This window comes from Phyllostomus discolor, chromosome 3, assembly GCF_004126475.2.
Source record: "Phyllostomus discolor isolate MPI-MPIP mPhyDis1 chromosome 3, mPhyDis1.pri.v3, whole genome shotgun sequence".
Lineage (NCBI taxonomy): Eukaryota > Metazoa > Chordata > Mammalia > Chiroptera > Phyllostomidae > Phyllostomus > Phyllostomus discolor.
Window position 1 is genome coordinate 161,270,423 of NC_040905.2, and position 18,844 is coordinate 161,289,266.

The 18,844-nt window shown below is 36.6% G+C and overlaps 2 protein-coding genes across 4 annotated transcripts in view; one reads left to right on the forward strand and one right to left on the reverse strand.

Moving 5' to 3' along the window:
* RIC1 (RIC1 homolog, RAB6A GEF complex partner 1) overlaps positions 1–18,844 on the reverse strand; it is a 127,978-nt gene that overhangs the window by 73,612 nt on the left and 35,522 nt on the right. For 2 of the 3 annotated variants that reach the window (XM_036021660.1, XM_028529249.2), the window contains exon 2: positions 7,193–7,300. In XM_036021660.1, coding sequence (XP_035877553.1) covers positions 7,193–7,300 — 108 coding nt within the window. Of the gene's footprint in view, positions 1–7,192; positions 7,301–18,844 lie in introns of those variants that run through there. The other variant, XM_036021661.1, reaches the window with a different exon arrangement.
* Positions 745–1,909, forward strand: LOC114504428 (THO complex subunit 7 homolog). Its single transcript, XM_036021663.1, is given in 2 exon segments — positions 745–920; positions 922–1,909. Coding segments are annotated over 2 exon segments (669 nt in total). The 5' UTR covers positions 745–756; the 3' UTR covers positions 1,427–1,909.

An 18,844-nucleotide genomic window follows, 5' to 3' on the forward strand; every position in this document is an offset into this window, starting at 1 on the left:
AATGGAGAAGCCAAAGAACTTATACTCATGACCTCTGGACATGAACAACGGTGGGGGAACTGTCTAAAGGAGTAGGGGGCACTGGGTGGAAACATCAGGACAACTATAATAGCATAATCAATAAAATATAACTTTTAAAAAGTACACTCTTCTGTAAAAGTTAGAATAGTATGCAATCAAAATCAAGTGACGCAAGAATGAAGTTAGACAATGTTCATAATATGTCAAAAAAACATTATGAAATTTTATGATGGCTTTCCATGAGAAAAAATTGTGTTTCAAATAACCTTTCTTATAAAACTCACAGATTTATCAAATCTGTTCCATATCAAGTGACATTACCACTTATAGTAATATCATTTTAGATTTACAAATAGACAAGTAGCTTTTCAAAATCCATGTGCTATTAAGTATAACAGCATCTGAAAAATACATAAGGACATAAATAAAAATTATTTTCTGTGAATGGTGGAACTATTGGTAATTTTTTTCCTTTCTCTAGGTTTCTCAAGTTTCCTTCATCAAACAGGTATCATCATTGCAACTTAAAAATGAAAACTTTAAAAAATCCAATTCTCATAACCTTAAAACTCCTAGAAGATTACACAACAGTAAATTCAGATGACCTTGGGTCTGGCAAAGACTTTTAGATATAACACCAAAGGATGATCCATAAAAGAAAGAACTGAGAAGCCAAAAAAAACCTCTCTGAAAAGTATGTCAAAAGTATGAAAACAGGCAGCCACCTTGCACACCATGGGAGCCGTGACTGATGACGAAGTCATATGGAAGCGTCTCCTAATTGATGGAGATGGTGCTGGAGATGATCAAAGAATTAATCTACTAGTGAAAAGTTTCATTAAATGGTGCAATTCTGAATCCCTGGAAGAAGGGTATAGCCAGTACCAACGTATGCTGAGTAGTGTCCCAGTGTGAATTTTCAATGGGCAAAACTTCGCTGGTATATGATATGAATCTCAGAGAAATGGAAAATTATGAAAAAATTTACGAAGACGTAGAATGTAGCATTGCTGGAGCACATGAAAAAACTGCTGAGTGCAAAAAGCAAATTCTTCAAGCAAAACAAATACGAAAAAATAGCCAAGAATATGATGCTTTGGCAAAAGTGCTTCAGCATCATCCAGACAGACATGACACGTTAAAGGCACTAGAGGCTCTGGGCAAAGAATTAGAGCATCTTTCACATATTAAAGGAAGTGTCGAAGACAAGCTAGAATTGAGATGGAAACCCTTTCATGTTCTTCTTAGTACCATCCACAAACTTCAGCAAACACTGGAAAATGATGAAAAGCTCTCAGAGGTGGATGAAGTTCAGGAAACAAGCCTGGAAGCAGATCCAAAGCCACAAATAAGCAGACCACCATTCCCAAAACTATTAAATCAGCAACATGATCTTAGTGTTTAGAATTTGCTGTTCTCTTGAGATATTTAAAGTTCTGACAGTGAACTACTCTGCTTTTAAATGTTAATGTACAGTTTATATTTCTTTACACAAAGGCAAAAACTTCAGTATAGATTTGTTTTATTGAAATACCTTATTTATTCTTAAACTTAAAAGGTAGAAAACAACATCCATAAATGTTTAATACAACTTTTTCAAGTTGAGTAATGTTTGTGCCCACAGTTCTTAAGTGTTAACATTGATTTGTTGATAAAATAAGTTGAAGATTTTGAGAAGGTGGTGTTTCTAAGATGTGCATGATGAAAATGAGTCAGCTTCTGTAAATTGTTAACACTTTTGAAAATGGAGTACTTGACTAGGCTTCAGGAGGGCTGTGAACTTGTGAAATTGTGTGCAAAATGTTTGTGGCGTATGGTCATCGTGGGCCAGGTTCCGTGATATAAGAATCACTGGTGTAAGAGGAAATAAAATACAAAGTTAATCCATTAAAAAAAAGTATGTAAACATAAACCACAGGCTGGAAGAAAACAATTGCAAAATACATTATCTAATAAAGGACTGTTATCCAAAATAAACAAAGAACTCTCTTAAAATTCAACAATAAGAAAAAAAACCCAACTAAAAAATGGGCCAAAGACCTTAACAAGAAAGACCTTATAGAAGATATAAAAATAGCAAGTAAGCATGTAAAAAATGTTCCATATCACATGTCATCAGGAATATGCAAGTTTAAAAAAATGAGTTAGCATCCTATACCTATGAGAATGGCCAAAACCCACACCGTGACACCACCAAATGTTGCTGAAGATGTGCAGCAACCGGAACTCTCATTCACTGCTGATGGGAATACAAAATGGTACAGCTACTTTGGAAGAGTTTGGTGATTTCTTTCAAAACTATGCACGGTCTTACCATATGATCCAGCAATCATGCTTATTGGTATCCAAAGGAACTGAAAATATGTCTACACAAAAACCTGCACGTGACTGTTTATAGCAGCTTTAACATAACTGCCAAAACTTGGAAGCCAAAACCAAGATGTTTTTCAGCAGGGCAGTGAACCAAAAAGCTATAGTACATCCTGACAATGGAATATTATTCAGTGCTTAAAAAATGAGCTATTAAGCCAGGAAAAGACATGGATGAACCTTAAATACTATTACTACATGAAAGAAGCCAACCTGAAAAGGCTACATAATATATAATTCCAATTATATGGTATTCTGGAAAAGGTAAAACTATGAACACAATAAAGATTACTGTTTGCTAGGGGTTATGAAAGATGAACAGATAAACAGGAGCACAAAGGACTTGGGAGGCAGGGGAAGTAAAACTACTCTGCATATACTATAACCGTGGATACATGTCATTATAAATTTGTCCAAACCTACAGAAACACCAAAAGTAATAACACCACCATAATATAAGCTATGGACTCTGGGTGATAAATATGTGTGAATATAGGTTCATCAATTGTCAAGTATACTACCCTGGTGGGAATGCTGATAATGGGGAAGGCTATGTATGTGTTGGAAAAGGAACCATAAGGAAAATCTCTGTACCCTCCCCCCAATTTTACTGTGAATATAAAACTTGTCTTAAAAAAGTCTTTTTCATAAAGTCCATTTATGATCCTATATATGTATATTAAAACACATGTCCTGGCTGGTGTGGCTCAGTTGGTTGGAGCATTGTCCCATAAACCAAAAGGTCACAGGTTCAACCCCCGGTCAAAGCAGATGATTAGGCTGTGGGTTCGATTCCTGATTGGGGTACATACAAGAAGGCAACCAATCAATGTTTTTCTCCTACATTAATGTGTCTTTCTCTCTTTCTTCCCTCCTTCCCACCCTCCTTCCTTCCTTCCTCTCTCTCTAAAAGCAATGAAAAAATGTCCTTGGGTGAGAATAAAAAAAATTTCTTATCAACTAAAACATTAATTCGTGTTTTTAATATACAAATAGAGATGAATTAACTTGAATCTCATCAGCATTTACTCAGTATATTTAATAGAAGCCAGACTACAGCAGCTAAAATTAGATTCATCATGACATCTTCACAAGGTTTCAGAAAAAGACTACAAGTGAAATGAAAATTGGATTTTCAATAGCCAAAACTAGTTAATTGTTTTTATCCTCTCATGTATACATTTTAATTCCCCCAACCTGAGGACAGGAATAATTACTTCTAACTTATTTGCTTTCCTTTTTTTTCTTTTTTTTTTTCCCCAAGCCTCATCCGAGGACATTTTTTTCATTCCTTTTAGAGGGAAGGGAAGAGACAGAGAGAAACATCGATGTGAGAGAGAAGCAGTGACTGGTTGCCTCCTGTACATGCCTAGATGGGGATCGATCCCACAACCTAGTTATGTCCTCTAACAGGGAATTGAACCTCCAACATTTTGGTTATGGGATGACACTCAAACCAACTGAGCCACACAAGCTGAAGCTGACTTCTTTGCTTTCTATATATTTAGTAGAGTATAAAAGTTGAATAAATTAATGTGAAATTATTTCTGCTCTAAAAAGAAAACTAACGGGCTGTTTCCCCTTTATTGAGGGTGTAGAGTCTATCTCTGATTATCTGGTAACTGAACCTGGAGTTATTGAGGGAAGGGGAACGAACAGTGGCCCAGAGTGTGAGAGCTCCATAAAGGAGGTGTTTGGGGGATCCAGGATATAAATTGGTTGGTTTGTATATAAAAGGTATACGAACAGATAAGTAGATCCTTTACTATCTGTAAGAACTGCTTAGCCCTGGGAGTCACAGTCTTTCCAGGGTCAGCAAGTCTCCAAAATGTGAAAGCATCAGCAATACAGAAAAATAAAAAGAAATAATTAAGGTAGCTCAGCTGGTTAGAGCATCGTCCCCATATGCCAAGGTTGTGGGTTCAATTCTTGGTGAAGGCACCTACAAGAACCAACCAATGAACACATGAATAAGTGAAACAACAAGTTGATGTGATTCTCTCCCCACCCCCCACTTCCTCTCGCTAAAATCAATGGGAAAAAAAAAAAGAATAGAAAGGGAAAACAAATTTTCAAAAATTTTAATTGTTATGAAATTCTAAATATAATCATGATAAAAACTGAGTACAAATTTTCTTTGTAATACACATCCATGAAAGAGAACAAAATTCATTTTAAGGGGATAGCATTTTTGCTTAATTGGGGTTTAAGTTAGTGTTCCCTATCAAAATAGATTGCAAAGTTTCCTCTTAATGTTGGTCTGTAATGATTAGATTTTGCATATTTCATATTTGACAATATCTTTGAACACAAGTACTGTTAAATACTGAAATCAATCCACAAGCATGTAATTTTAAGTGACTATATGCAGCACTTGGTAGGCAATTGTACAAGTCTACTCAACTCTTCTCCTGATGTCTTTTTAACATGTCCTTACATTGTAAATTAATTACTTCCTATTGAAGGTTAGGTGGAATGTTCCTCATTTTAACAATTAAATGGATTCTGAATTATGGAAATTTCCTTTGCCACTGCACCAAGATTTGAACATGGTATGGTATGGCTCAGAAAATTTATCTACTGCTAATTTTTGTTGGAAATAGAAACCTTACTTGTTTTGTCTTAACTTTTGAAAGCAGTGGAAGTATGAAAAGCAGTCTGACATTACTTGTGATTCAAACATTAGGTGTCATCAAATGACTTCACCATATATACATTTCACATATAAGCACTGTTTTGCTTTGTAGTTTTAGACTGAAGTTATTAGTCTACATACCAAGTATGCAGCCAAAGCTATCTTCCAACGTCATTCAGTGTCTGCTATGTGTCTGTAGGTGGTTCTTCGGGTTAAAAAAAAATTTCTATCTCAGCCCTGAACTCAAAAAATTTACAATAAACCTTTACCACTGACAGCTATGGGGTTGAGCAAGTCAGGATATGCAGCTTCTATTTCTGACAAGAACTTAAAGTAACCAGGCTTAAATGCTTACATGTGCAAAAACTTTATAAACTTGCCCAACTAAATAATAAACAAGCCTTTTTCTGTCCCACATATATTTTTACCATCATCAGATAAAAAACACCTTAGTGGATGGATTCCACTTCAGGTTATATTGAATTAGTGTTTTCTCAGCTTTTTTGAAAGCCTTTACACCTAAAGCTGGCTACCCATGCTGTATTCATAGGAAGTAATTCTCACTCATTTCATACTCTGCCCTGATGACTTAATGAAAAATTGAGCAGTACTGTAACATTTGTCACTCCATCAAGAACCAAGCAAACTTACTTTAGTTGCACTTTTCATTTCTGTGAAGAATTTCTGGTACAGTGATATATTTCCTTTTAAATTTTCTAATTTTTCTAACTATTAATTTCAATGTATTGGAAATGCTGTGATTAATACTTAACTAAGTACTAGGCTGGATAGTGTCAACTATATTCTTTTGGCTTCGCTACAGTGGCACTGTATAATAAACATAGTATTTTGCAATCTAATTCAATATCAAAATAATCCACACACCAAAATCTATTTTTCCCTTCTTCTGACATTAGAGGTATGCACTAATAACAAAAATAATGTAAAATGTCACAATATGCAGACACGCACAGCACTTGAAACACTGAAGTTACAGTGTACTGAGCAGGAGAGAAGAGTACAAGTACCAGTGTCACTGTCAGGACTACTCAAGTCAGCTGTTGCAGCTTAAAAGCTGCCATAGACAATGTATAAATAAATTAGCATTCTCATGCTCTGTTTATTTATAAACTATGAAATTTAAATTTCACATAATTTTCAATTGCCAAATACATTATCCCTCTTTGATTTTTTCAATCATTTACATACATAAAACTATTCTTAGCTCATGATTCATACACAAACAGGAAGCAGGGTAGATCTGGTGTGTAGCTGGCAGCCTACAAGACCCCTACTGTGGGAAGAGAAACTACTTAATATATTTGACCATGTGGATCATTTTCAGATGACTGACCCAGTCAGCATTATAAAGCATGAACTAGAAAAGGACAGATAACAAAGAGATAAGTTAGTGTAGTAGTTAAGAGTAAATAGAATCTGAGTACCTGAGTTTAAATTGCTTCTCTTTGATACACACCATCTGTGTAACTTTGCATAAAACTTATTTTCTCAGAGTTTCAATATATTTATTTACCATGAAAGATAATTGTATCTACTTCAAAGTGTTGACTTAAAAATTAAATGAGATGATCCATATAAACTAGTTATATGACTAGAAATACTGATGTTAAGAAGTGCTCAGTAAATGTTAAACCATACACATTATGCTTATTAAAATTAGGTAATAATGACAGTTCAAGAGATGACAGTGACAAAATATAAACTGAAAAGGTAAAATTAACCAGATCTAAGAATGTTAATGGAACAAAAAATGCAGAAATAGATCCAAATGCAGGTGAGAATTAGTATGACGTAAACACAGTTTATCATTTTTGTGAGACATCCTTGGGAATGGAGGGCAGGACTTATGTTAAGTTTGGGAGTACTGTATGAATATAGAAAAAAGCCTTAAAAATCTGGATTAAATAGATTTCAAGGACAAAACAGGAAAGTGAGAAGAATAAAAGAAAAGGATATGGGCACCACATTTAGAAATGGAAAAATAGTGAAAAAAGTATAGTAAAAATAACCTGACTAGAAGATTTGGTTCAACAATTTTTAATCACAGAATATAAACGCTAGTGGGTTTTAAAGACTGAAAGGAAGTCACCTAAGAGATTCAAGTTTAAATGCAATGTAATGATTGCAAAAGAAAAATCTACTTACTGACACAGCTATCATTGCACTGTCTGGTCTCCATTCAGCTTGCTTGTAGGATCCAAACTGAGAAGATGACTTTGCAGGTTCTTTGTAGGTTACAATTAACACACTAGGCTGGAAAAAGACAGTTGTGTTGTATTAATGTCTCATAAGAATATAAACAAACAAATTTAAGATAATTTGTCATGGAGTACTCAGAAGTTTTTTAGTGACTCTAACAGTATAATAAAATATAACAATCTGATATTAAAACATTAGCTTAAATTATCCAAGCAAATCAACTAAAAATAACCAAAATAAACAGATTATGTGAATAAGCCAATATCTATTAAAGAAACTGAATCAATAATTAATAACTATCAAAAAACAGAAAAAAAACAGGCCTTGGTGTGTTCACTGGTGAATTCTACCACATATTTAAGGAAGAAATTTAAGGGACAAATTCTGTAACAGTATCTTCCAGAAGACTAAAACACAGAGAATACTTCCTAACTCTTTCTATGGAGAGACAGCATCATCCTAATACTGAAACCAGACAAAGACATTACAAAAAAGTAAAACAACAGTCTAATACTACCCATGAACATAGCCACAAAATTTCTCAACAAAATATTAGCAAATCTAATCCAACAATGTATAAAAAGAATTATAATATGAACAAATGGGATTTATTCCAGATATGCAAAGGGGGATCAACATTGGAATATCAATTAATGTAATCCATCACATCAACAGAATAAGATAAAATCACATGATCCTATCAATAGCTACAGAAAATTAATTTGACAAAATCCAATATTCGTTCATGATACAAACTCTCAGCACACTAGGAATAGAGGGGAACTTCCTCAACTGTACAAAGAACATCTACAAATAACCTACAGTTAACATCATACTCATTGGTAAGAAACTAGCTTCCCTGCTAAAATCACAAGTTAAGAACATTTCCTCTCACCACTCTTTTTCAAAATCACACTGGAAATGCTAGCTAATGCAATAAGACCCCCCCCCCAAAAAAAAGGAAATAAAAGAAATACACACTGGGAAGGAAGGAAGGGAGGAAGGAAGGCAGGAAGGAAGGAAGGAAGGAACCTGTCTTGTTCATAGATGACATGACTGCCTATGTAGAAAATCTGAAAGAACCAACAACAGTGAAAAAAACTCATGGAAATAATACGTGATGATAGCAAGGTTGAAAGATACAATGTTAATATATAAAAATCAACTGCTTTCCTACTTAATAGCAATGAACAAGCAGAATTCGAAATTAAAAGTACAATACCATTTGCACTAGCAATATGTACAAGATCTATGAGGAAAACTACTAAATTCTGATGAACAAAATCAAAAACGAACTAAATAAATGGAAATATATTCCAAGTTCATGGATAGGACGACTCAACAACATTGTCAAGATATCAGTTCTTCCCAACTTAATCTAAAGTCAACACAACCCCAAACAAAACCACAGTGAGTTATTTTAGAGATATCAGCAGAGTGATTCTAAAGTTTATATGGAGAAGCAAAGATACAAAATGGCCAATGCAATATTGAAGGTACGAAACTAAGACGACTGACATTACCCAACTTCAAGACTTACTATAAAGATAAAGTAATGAAGACAAAGTGGTACTGGCAAAAAAGAAAAAGAAAAACACATCAATGGAACAGAATAGAGAGCCCAGAAACACATCCATGTAAATATAGTCAACTGGCCTTTAATAAAGGAAAAAGGCAACGCAATAGAAATTGGATGTTCTTTTTAACAACTGGTGTTGGAATAAGGGACATCTACCTTTGAGCACACAAGAAGGATCTACAGGTCATTTTGGACTTTCTCTGCCCTTGCCCCAGAATCAGCCCTTTTTCCCCCGAGACTCTACTTTCGTTTTATTAGAGAACAGTGTTTGAAAAATAAGATGTGGAAGTAAGTTTCTTGTTGCTAAGGTGGTATCACTACTTCTAGCTTCTTGGTCCTCTCAGAAAACACAGTGGTAAACACGTGTCCCAATACTAACCCATAAACACACGTATACCTTATACTTCTTTCTATATATACATGCTTTTTAATATTTTATTGATTATGCTATTGAAGTTGTCCTGACATTTTCCCCTTTGTCCCCCATACAGCACCCACCACTCCCTCAGGCAATCTCTCCACCATTGTCCATGTCCATGGGTCATGCATATCAAGACTTTGGCTACTCCATTTCCTATACTGTATTTTATATCCCCATAGCTATTCTGTAACTACCTCTTTGTACTTCTTAATCCCCTCACCTCTTCACCCACTCTCCCACTATTCCCTCCCATCTCACAACCATCAAACGTTCCTTGCATCCATGACTCTGTTCTTGTTATTCTTGTTTGTTTTTTAGATTCAGTTGTTGACAGATTTGTATTTATTGCCACTTCATTGTTCATAGTTTTGATCTTCTTTTTCTTAAATAACTCCCTTTAACATTCCATACAATAATGGTTTGGTGATGATGAACACCTTTAGTTTTTTTCTTATCTAGGAAGCTCTTTCTGTACCCTTCAATTCTAAATGATGGCTATGCTGAGTAGAGCAATCTTGGCTGTAGGTCCCCACTTTTCATGACTTTGAATATTTCTTGTCAATCCCTTCTAACCTGCAGTTTCTTCTGAGAAATCAGCTGAGTCTTATGGGAACTCCCTGTAGGTAATTAACTGCTTTTCTCTGGCTGCTTTAAATGTTCTCTCTTTATCTTTAACCTTTGGCATCTTAATTATGATGTGTCTTGGAGTAGGCCCCTTTGCATCCATCTCATATGGGACTCTGTGCTTCCTGGACTTGCATATCTATTTCCTTCAGAAAATTAAGAAAGTTTTCCTTTATTATTTTTTCAAATAGATTTCCAATTTCTTGTTCTTCTCCATTTGGCACCCCTATCATGCGAATGTTGGTCCTCTTGAAGTTGTTCCAGAGGCTGCTTATACTATCCTCATTTTTCAGGGGAAGATTCTTTTTTCTTCTTGTTGTTCTGATTGGTTGTTTTTTACTTCCATATGTTCCAAATTATTGATTTGATTCTTCACTTCATCCACTCTATTGTTGTTTCATTGTTCTTTATATCAGTTAGTGTATCCTCCATTTCTGAATGCATCTTTTTTATGCTGCTGAGGTCCTCACTAAGTTCCTTGACCATCCATATAAGCAGTGTTTTGAACACTGCATCTGATAGATTGCTTATCTCCATTCTGTCTAGCTCTTCTTCTGGAGTTTTGATCTGTTCTTTCGTTTGGGCCATGTTTCTTTGTCCCCTCCTTTTGGCAGCCTCCCTGTGTTTGTTTCTGTGTATTAGGTAAGCTGCTTTGACTCTGTGTCTTGGTAGTGTAGCCTAATATACAAAGTGTCCTGTAGGGTCCAGTGGCATAGCCTCCCCTATCACCCAAGCTATGTACTTGAGGTGTGCCCCTCATGTGGGCTGAGTACACTCTCCTTCTGTAGTTGAGCCTTGATTGCTGTTGGCAGATCAATGGGAGGGATTTACCCAGGCCAATAACCTGTAAGGACTGGCTGTGACCACTTACCACCAACCTCCACCTTCTGTGAAGGATCAGCTGTGCAGGGGTAGGGTGGTGGTGCTCAAAGTGGTCTTTGGCTGTCCACTGGGTGTACTGGCCCTGGTGTTTCCCAGGTGGTGCAGGCTAAGGTCAGCTCCCACCTGTGCTTTGCCCAGGGCCGCCCTGCCTGAGCTATAAAGCAATCTGTGTTTCTTGCTACTTGTGCTGAGCTTGGAGATCTCTAGGCAAACCCAAGCTGTGAATCTAGACTGGCTTCTGCCAATGCCAGGCCTGGGGCTCACTGAAGCCAGCTGTTGCTTGTTTGATAGGATTTACAAAGTTTTGAGGCAGGAGCCAAGACCAGCCATTCATATGGAAAAGCAGCTTAGGTGGGCCGGTAAGTTGGGTGGGGTAGAGTCTCTGGGGATCTGCAAGGCAGGTCAAATAGTATTAGCCAGCATGATGGAGTCTCAGATATGGCACCAGCTTGCTGGCTCTGTGGGCAGATGCTTTAGAAAAGAAACTATGGCCTTTGCTCACCTTGATGCCAGATACTTCAGTTTCTCCCTGTATACTACTGATGCTTTTCAAGCTGGTACTCCAGTCCTGGAGCTCAGAGGGAGTGAAACTGAGTAGGTGAGTCTGTGTGTAGGTTCTTTAACAGGAACTGCTTGGGGTTCCTGCAGTTTCTTCCACTGACTCAATCCCCACCGTTTTTTTTTTTTGCAGCCAGAAGTTGTGGGGACTTACTTTCCTCGCACTGGAACCCTGGGCTTGGGGACTCCTTGGGTGTAGGGCCATGACTCCTTGTCCCAAATTTTTATCCACCACACATGGGTGAGGAACCAGCCTATTCCACATCTACATCCCTCCTACCAGTCTCAGTAGTGGTGGTTTCTTTAATTCCATTATTTGTCAGGCTTCTATTCAATTTCATTTCTGATGGTTCTAAGTGATGGTTGTTCCATATTTTAATTATGGTTGTGTGAAGAGGTCAGCCATTCCTGCCTATGCCACCATCTTGACTGGAAGTCTCTATATATACATGTTTTATACACAGAAACCCATGTGACTATAATCAAGTACATGGCAGTTCACCCTTGTCTTCTCCCTTACTTACTTGTAATTTCTTTTACTGACAGTGAGAAACCTGGGTATCATTTCTTATAATTTTGTTCTTTGTTCTACCCTACTATATAAATAGTCTGGAATTGCTAACAACATCGCTATAAGGAACTAATTTACAATCAAAACACAGTTTTTATGAATAGCTTCTCTTACTTTAACCTCAGAATAACCAGTTAAAACACTGTTATCCAAAGTTAATAAGCCATTAAAGAAAGCTCTTAAAAGCTTTCTTTAATTTCTAAGAATGAAATACAAAAGTTTCTAAGATGCTAACAATACAACACATTAAAACTGCTTGGCACAGTCTTTGCTGTGAGCCACTGTGATTTCCTGCTTCAAAAGTGTTTGGACAGAACCAGTACTTAACCCCCGTTCCAGCCAGCCGCCCAGGTCCAGCCTTTCGCAACCTCTTCACAGCACCTTCTGACCATCCCATGGTCCCTGTCACTGGTCCGGTGCTGTGAAGCCGGCTCTCATGAGCCACCCACCATGACAATTGCATCCACCTCACAGGTCCACCAGAACTACCACCAGGACTTGGAGGCTGCCATCAACCACCAGATCAACCTGGAGCTCTACACTTCCTATGTCTACTTGTCCATGTCTTAGTACTTTGACCACAATGATGTGGCTTTGAAGAATTTTTGCCAAATATTTTCTTCACCAATCTCATGAGAGAGAACATGCTGAGAAACTGATGAAAGTCCAGAACCAAGGAGGTGGCCAAATCTTTCTTCAGGGTATCAAGAAACCTGACCAGATGACTGGGAGAATGGGCTGAATGCAATGCAGTGTGCACATTACACTTGGAAAGAAGTATGAATCAGTCACTACTGGACTTGCACAAACTGGCCACTGACAAAAATGACCCTCGTTTATATGACTTCATTGAGACTCACTACCTGAATTAGCAAGAGAAATCCATCAAAGAACTGGGTGATCACATAACCAACTTGCACAGGTTGGGGCCCCCTGAAACTGGTATGGCAGAGTATCTCTTTAACAAGTATACCCTGGGAGACAATGAAGAGAGCTAAGCCTTAGGCTGGTTTCCTTGGACACCAAAACAGTACATGCATATTGGAAAAAATAAAAATAAAACTGCTTAAAGAATAAATAAAAACAAAACTGCTTGACATGAGTTATTTGTACTTCACAAATATCAACTAAAAATGAAAAACAAGTACCTTGGGAGGAGGGACATAAAGGAAGATGGCAAAACAGGAATAGACCCCCCCACACACATACACAGATTCAGCAACAATTCACAGAAAAAAAATTCTGCTTCTGAGTAATCCAGAAACTCATTGAAAGATACCTGAATGCTGGATGAATGTGAAATTAGACTCATCAAACCTGGTAGTGAGATTCAGGACACTCTTTCACCAGCATTCCTACCCCCATTCAGTACCTGAAAATCCTCCCGTTCCCAGCTAATCCCCAAGGAACAAAAGAAGTGAGCTGAATATCCAATGCCCCAACCTTTCCACAGAAGCTTCCCCAGAGGACTGGCTTCTGTCTTGCCAGTCTTGGAAGACTGACAGAACTAGCATAACATAGTCACCTGGAGGACAACAGAGATAGTGGCTTGAACTGAACAGTCACCACAGCTTCTCCCCACAGCTCAGCACAGAAAGAAGAGAGGAAAGATTCCAGTTCACAGCTCTTTCCTCAGCAAAGAAAGAGTTGGTCTACATATCTAATGCATAAACTTCTATGGGAGTTACCCAAAGGAATGGCTTCTGTAATGCTTGTCTCAAGAGTGCTGCTGTCTGGGAACTAAGGGAGAAAAGAAATAGAGATTTAGGCAGGCAGTTGCCATAGCCCCTCCCCACTGACTTAGCACACTGCAAGTGGACAATAAACCCCAGATCCCAACTTCTCCCTGGGGAGCAAGTTAGTCCATAGCTCCAATGCCCAAACTTTTCTGGGGGCTGCCCAAAACGGGAAGCTCCGCCTTGCCATTTGCAGGTTATTGAAGAGAACTGGCAAATCTGGTCACCAAGAAGCTAGTGAAAACAGAGACAAAGGTTTGGGGCATCATAACCCCCTCCCAACTTGACACAGAGCAAGCAGAAATAAACCCAAGCTCTGAGTTTATTCCCCTGGGAGGGAAAGAGTTGGATCCAACTTTTCAAAACAGACTGCCTGATGAACAATTTCAGTCTCACTCACTGAAGTGCACTGAGGGAATTCAGCATACCCCAGACCCTAGGGACTGCAAAGAACAAAGGAAGCATGTTGGACTAACATGAAGTCTGAGAGGCCATCAGAAACCTCTGGCCAGCTGACTGGTGGGAGTCTTCTAATATACGAGACCAGTTCGTGAAGATGGAGAGAGGTGGCTGCTCTGTCTAACACAGTAACCAACAGAGTTAATAAGATTAAAACACAAGTAAGTCTTCCAACCAAAAGAAAATAAATCTCCAATAACGAATCCTGATAAAAACAGAGATATATGATTTACCAGACAGGTAAATCAAAATAACCACCAGAAAGATGCTCATTAAGGTCAGGAGAACTATGGTTGAACAAAGTGAATTTCAACAAAGAGACAGAAAATATTAAAAAGTAACAAACAGAAATCCTAGAGCTAAAGAACATAACAACTGAAATAATAAAAATTCACTGAGTTCAACAAAAAACTAGATCAAGCATAAAAAAGGTCAGTAAACTAAGACAGGCCATCTGAAATTATTTAATCACAAGAGGAAAAAAAAAGAGTGAAGAAATTTTAAGGGATCATGAAACACCAACAAGCAGACCAACATACACATAGAAGAGATGAGGGAAAGAAATGACCAGAAAGCTTATACAAAGAAATCATGACTGAAAATGGAAGTGGACATCTACATCCAAGAAGACCAAAGCAGCCCGAAAAAAGGAACTGAAAGAAATCCACAGAGAGAAATTATAAACTGCCTAAAGTAAAAGCAAACAGAATTATTTTTGAAAACAGAAAAAGGCAACTTATCATGTACAAGGTAACCCTCATGAGACTATATGTGGATTTCTCAGCAGAAACCTTGCAGGCCAGAAAGGACTCGGATGATATATTCAAAGTGCTGAAAGAAAAGCTGCCAAGCAAGAATATTACATTTAGCAAAACTGTCCTTCAAAAATGAAAGGTAAAGCCCTGCTCAAGTAGCTTAGTTGGTTAGAGTGTCATTCCAATATAAAGGCCAAGGACATGGGTTTAATCACTGTTCAGGGCACATACCAGAGGCAACCGATGACGTTTCTCTCCCACATCAATTTTTCCCTGTCTCTCCCCCTTCCCCTCTCCCCAAAATCAATAAACATATCCTTGGGTGAGGATTAAAAAAAAAGACTGATCACAAATAGAATTTTCTCCAGATATACAAATGGCTGACAGATATACGAAAAAAATGTTCAATATCACTAATCACCATGGAAATGGAAATCAAAACCACAATAAGATGTCACCTCACACCTATCAGGATGACTATTATCAAAATTCAAAAAACAACACGTGTTGGTGAGGATGTGAAGACACTGCAACACCTGCACACTGCTGCTGGAAATATAACAGTGCAGTCAATATGGAAAACAGAGGTTACTCAAAAAATTGAAAATAGAACTACCATACAATCCAGTAATCCTCCTTCTGAACATTCATCTGAAGAATTCAAGTAAGTATCTGGAAGAGATATTAGCACTCGTATATTCATTACAGTGCTATTCACAACCACCAAGATATGGCAACCACTCAAATGTACATTTCCAGGTAAATGGATAAAGTTTATGTGGTGTGTCCATACAATAGAACACTTACTATTCAGCTTTAAAAAAGAAAGAAGTCCTGCGATATGCAGCCACAAGGAGAAATCTTGCGGACATTTACATTTCACTAAGTAAAATAAGTCATTTACACAGAAGAAATAATACATGATTCCACTTATTTGAGGTATCTGAAACAGCCAAATTCATAGTATCAAAAAGTGAAATGGCCTGGCTGGCATAGCTCAGTGGATTGAGCGCGGGCTGGGAACCAAAGTGTCCCAGGTTCAATTCCCAGCCAGGGTACATGCCTGGGTTGCAGGCCATAACCCCCAGCAACCGCACATTGATGTTTCTCTCTCTCTTTCTCTCTCTATCTCCCTCCCTTCCCTCTCTAAAAATAAATAAATAAAATCTTTAAAAAAAAAACCCAAAAAATCCAAAACAAAAGTGAAATGGTAAAATACTTGAAAATACTTTTAAAAAGAGCAAAATTTCATGTTAAGTGTATCACAATAAAATAAAACTTAGAAAAAGCCTTTTGTATGTTAACATAAATAATATATTTTTAAATTAACTCTAGTACTAAAACAAAAAAGAAAAAGAGACAGTGAAACTATTTCACAAATCACTGTATAAAAGACTATAAAGTTGATTCTCAGACCTATACTTCAACATTGTCTTTTATGACATGCTGTTTTAATTGAAGTATATGAAGAAACTCCAGTCTTACACAAATTTATAGCTGGACTTTTAAAACAATGGTAAATATTCTTTACTATTACACCAAAACTTGACACAGGGTAGTTTCTTAAAGCTTAGTTGTAATATTATCAATAAAGTTGTGGTACTTTCCTTAAAAATATTTGCAACTTATAAAGACAAGAAAAATATAATTGGGGAAACCACTGGGGATTTATTTTAACAATATGGAAAAGAAACCCAAATCTGAAAGGGAAATTAGAATAGCAAAACAACTTTTTAAAACAACTTCATTAGAGGACTTTACACTACCTGACTTTAAGAGCTATTATTGGGTTAGCCAAAAAGTTCATTTGTTTTCCTTAAGATGGCTCTAGTAAGCACCTAGTTGTCCTTACTGTCATCAGAAGCAATGTTGTTAGGTTGTATTGTGACAGCTGTCATATCGCCATGCATTTAAAAAAGCACATCAAAATTGGTGAATTTTTGTGTAGCCATTTTAATATTGAAGATGGAAGAAAATAGGTAACATTTTTTGGCACATTGTGCTTTATTATTTCAAGACAGATAAAAACACAACTGAAATGCAAGAAAAGATTTGTACAGTGTAAGGAGAAGGTGCTGTGACTGATCAAACTGTCAAAAGTGGTTTGTGAGGTTTCATGCTGGAGATTTATTGCTGGATGATGCTCTGTGGTCGCTCAGACCAGTTGAAGTTCATGGCAATCAAACTGAGACATTAACTGAGAACAATCAATGTTATACCATGCAGGAGGTAGCCGACGCACTCATACTATCCAAATCAATAAAGTTACTAGTGAAATTAAAAATATGGTGTTTTTCTTTTTTGTATGAAAAAAACCACATGGACATTTTGGCCAACCCAATACAAAGTTATAGTAATAAAGAAAGTGGTATTGGCAAAAGACAGACAGACTGCAGTCCACAAATAGAGAAGTGAAAGTCAATTCAGTGGAGGGAGGATCACTTTCCAACAAATGATTCTGAAACAAGTGGCTAGCTATATGAAGAAAAAGAACTTTGATCCATACTTTGTGCCTTTTGAAAATATTAATTCACAAGGTATTTTAGACCTTTGTATAAAATCTGATCCATGAAAGTTCAGGAATATAGGAGAAATTCTTTTGTGGCCTAAGGATAGGCAAAGACTTCACAGATAAGACATTAAAATTCATTTTCCCAAAGAAAAACTTCAATTAATAAATTGGTCCTCATGAAAATCAAATATTTCTCTTCAAAAGACACTACTAAAAACAGAAATACATGTATCCACATTAATGATGTGTTATCAAGAACATACAACGAATCTTTAAAACTCAGAAAGGAAATAAACTGTCAATTTTTAAAAGTAGAAAAATCAAACAAAACAATTACAATATTGGATTTTTAGCATATAAGTATCTATAAAACCATACTGATATAAATAACTGAATGAATGAAAGGAACATCTCTCTCTCACATTAAATTTCAATTAATGTAGAAGAAAAAGGGACAGAGAATCATTAGGTGAACACCATGTAACAGCTGCAGACAAGATCAAGTGTTGGACACTGAAATCAGTGAGCAAGTTTCAGGAAAAACAGAGTATGTACAGTATACCACCCCGCCCCCAGGTCACCCTTTAATTACCAAGAAAAGATAGTAACTTCACAGTAGAGAAACCTGCCAGACACCAGCCCACCAAGTAACCAAGGTAAATTATCACCAATAACAATATAAGCAAACATCATAAACTATTTGATATAACACACTAAGGACACAACATTTTGTGGTATTTTTTTACCAAATCCATAAGCTTATTCCATTCATGAGAAAATCAAATAAACCCAAACTGATAAATTCTACAAAATAACTGATCAGTACTCTTGAAAAGGATCAAGATCATAAAAGACAAGGAAAAACAAAAGAACTGTTACAGAATGCAAGAGACTAAGAAGTAACTAGACCAAAAAAAAAGATCACTAGAAAAACTCAATGAGATCTGTACTTTCGTTAATAATACTGTACCACCTTAATTTCTTCTTTATAATTATGCTAAGTGAAAGATGCAGAACAAAAAATAAGAACATGCTATATGATTCCATTTACATAAAATTCTAGAAAATGTACATCAATTTATGATGGGTGAAAGCAAGCAGATGAGTGCCTAGAGATCCAAGGTCAGGGGGAAATAACTACAAAAAGGCAGGAGGAAACCTCAGGGGTCACGGGTTCATTATCATGATTACAGTGATGATTTGATACATGTATACATGTCATATCTAATCAAATTTATTTTGTATACATGTATAATTTACATTCTGTCAATTATATCTTTGGAAAGCTGTTTATAAAGGTTACAACAAACTATTTTGGATGGTTTTCTAAAGAATTCATTAAAGAAAAACACTTAGGCAGAACTATTTAGAATCTTGTGAAAGCCTAGAAGAGAAACCTCAACTCTGACAGAAGACAGGGACAGAAAGACAAAAAAAACAAAACAGTTGTAATTTGCTTAGCAACTAAAATACATGAATATATAGATACAAGGCAAATTGT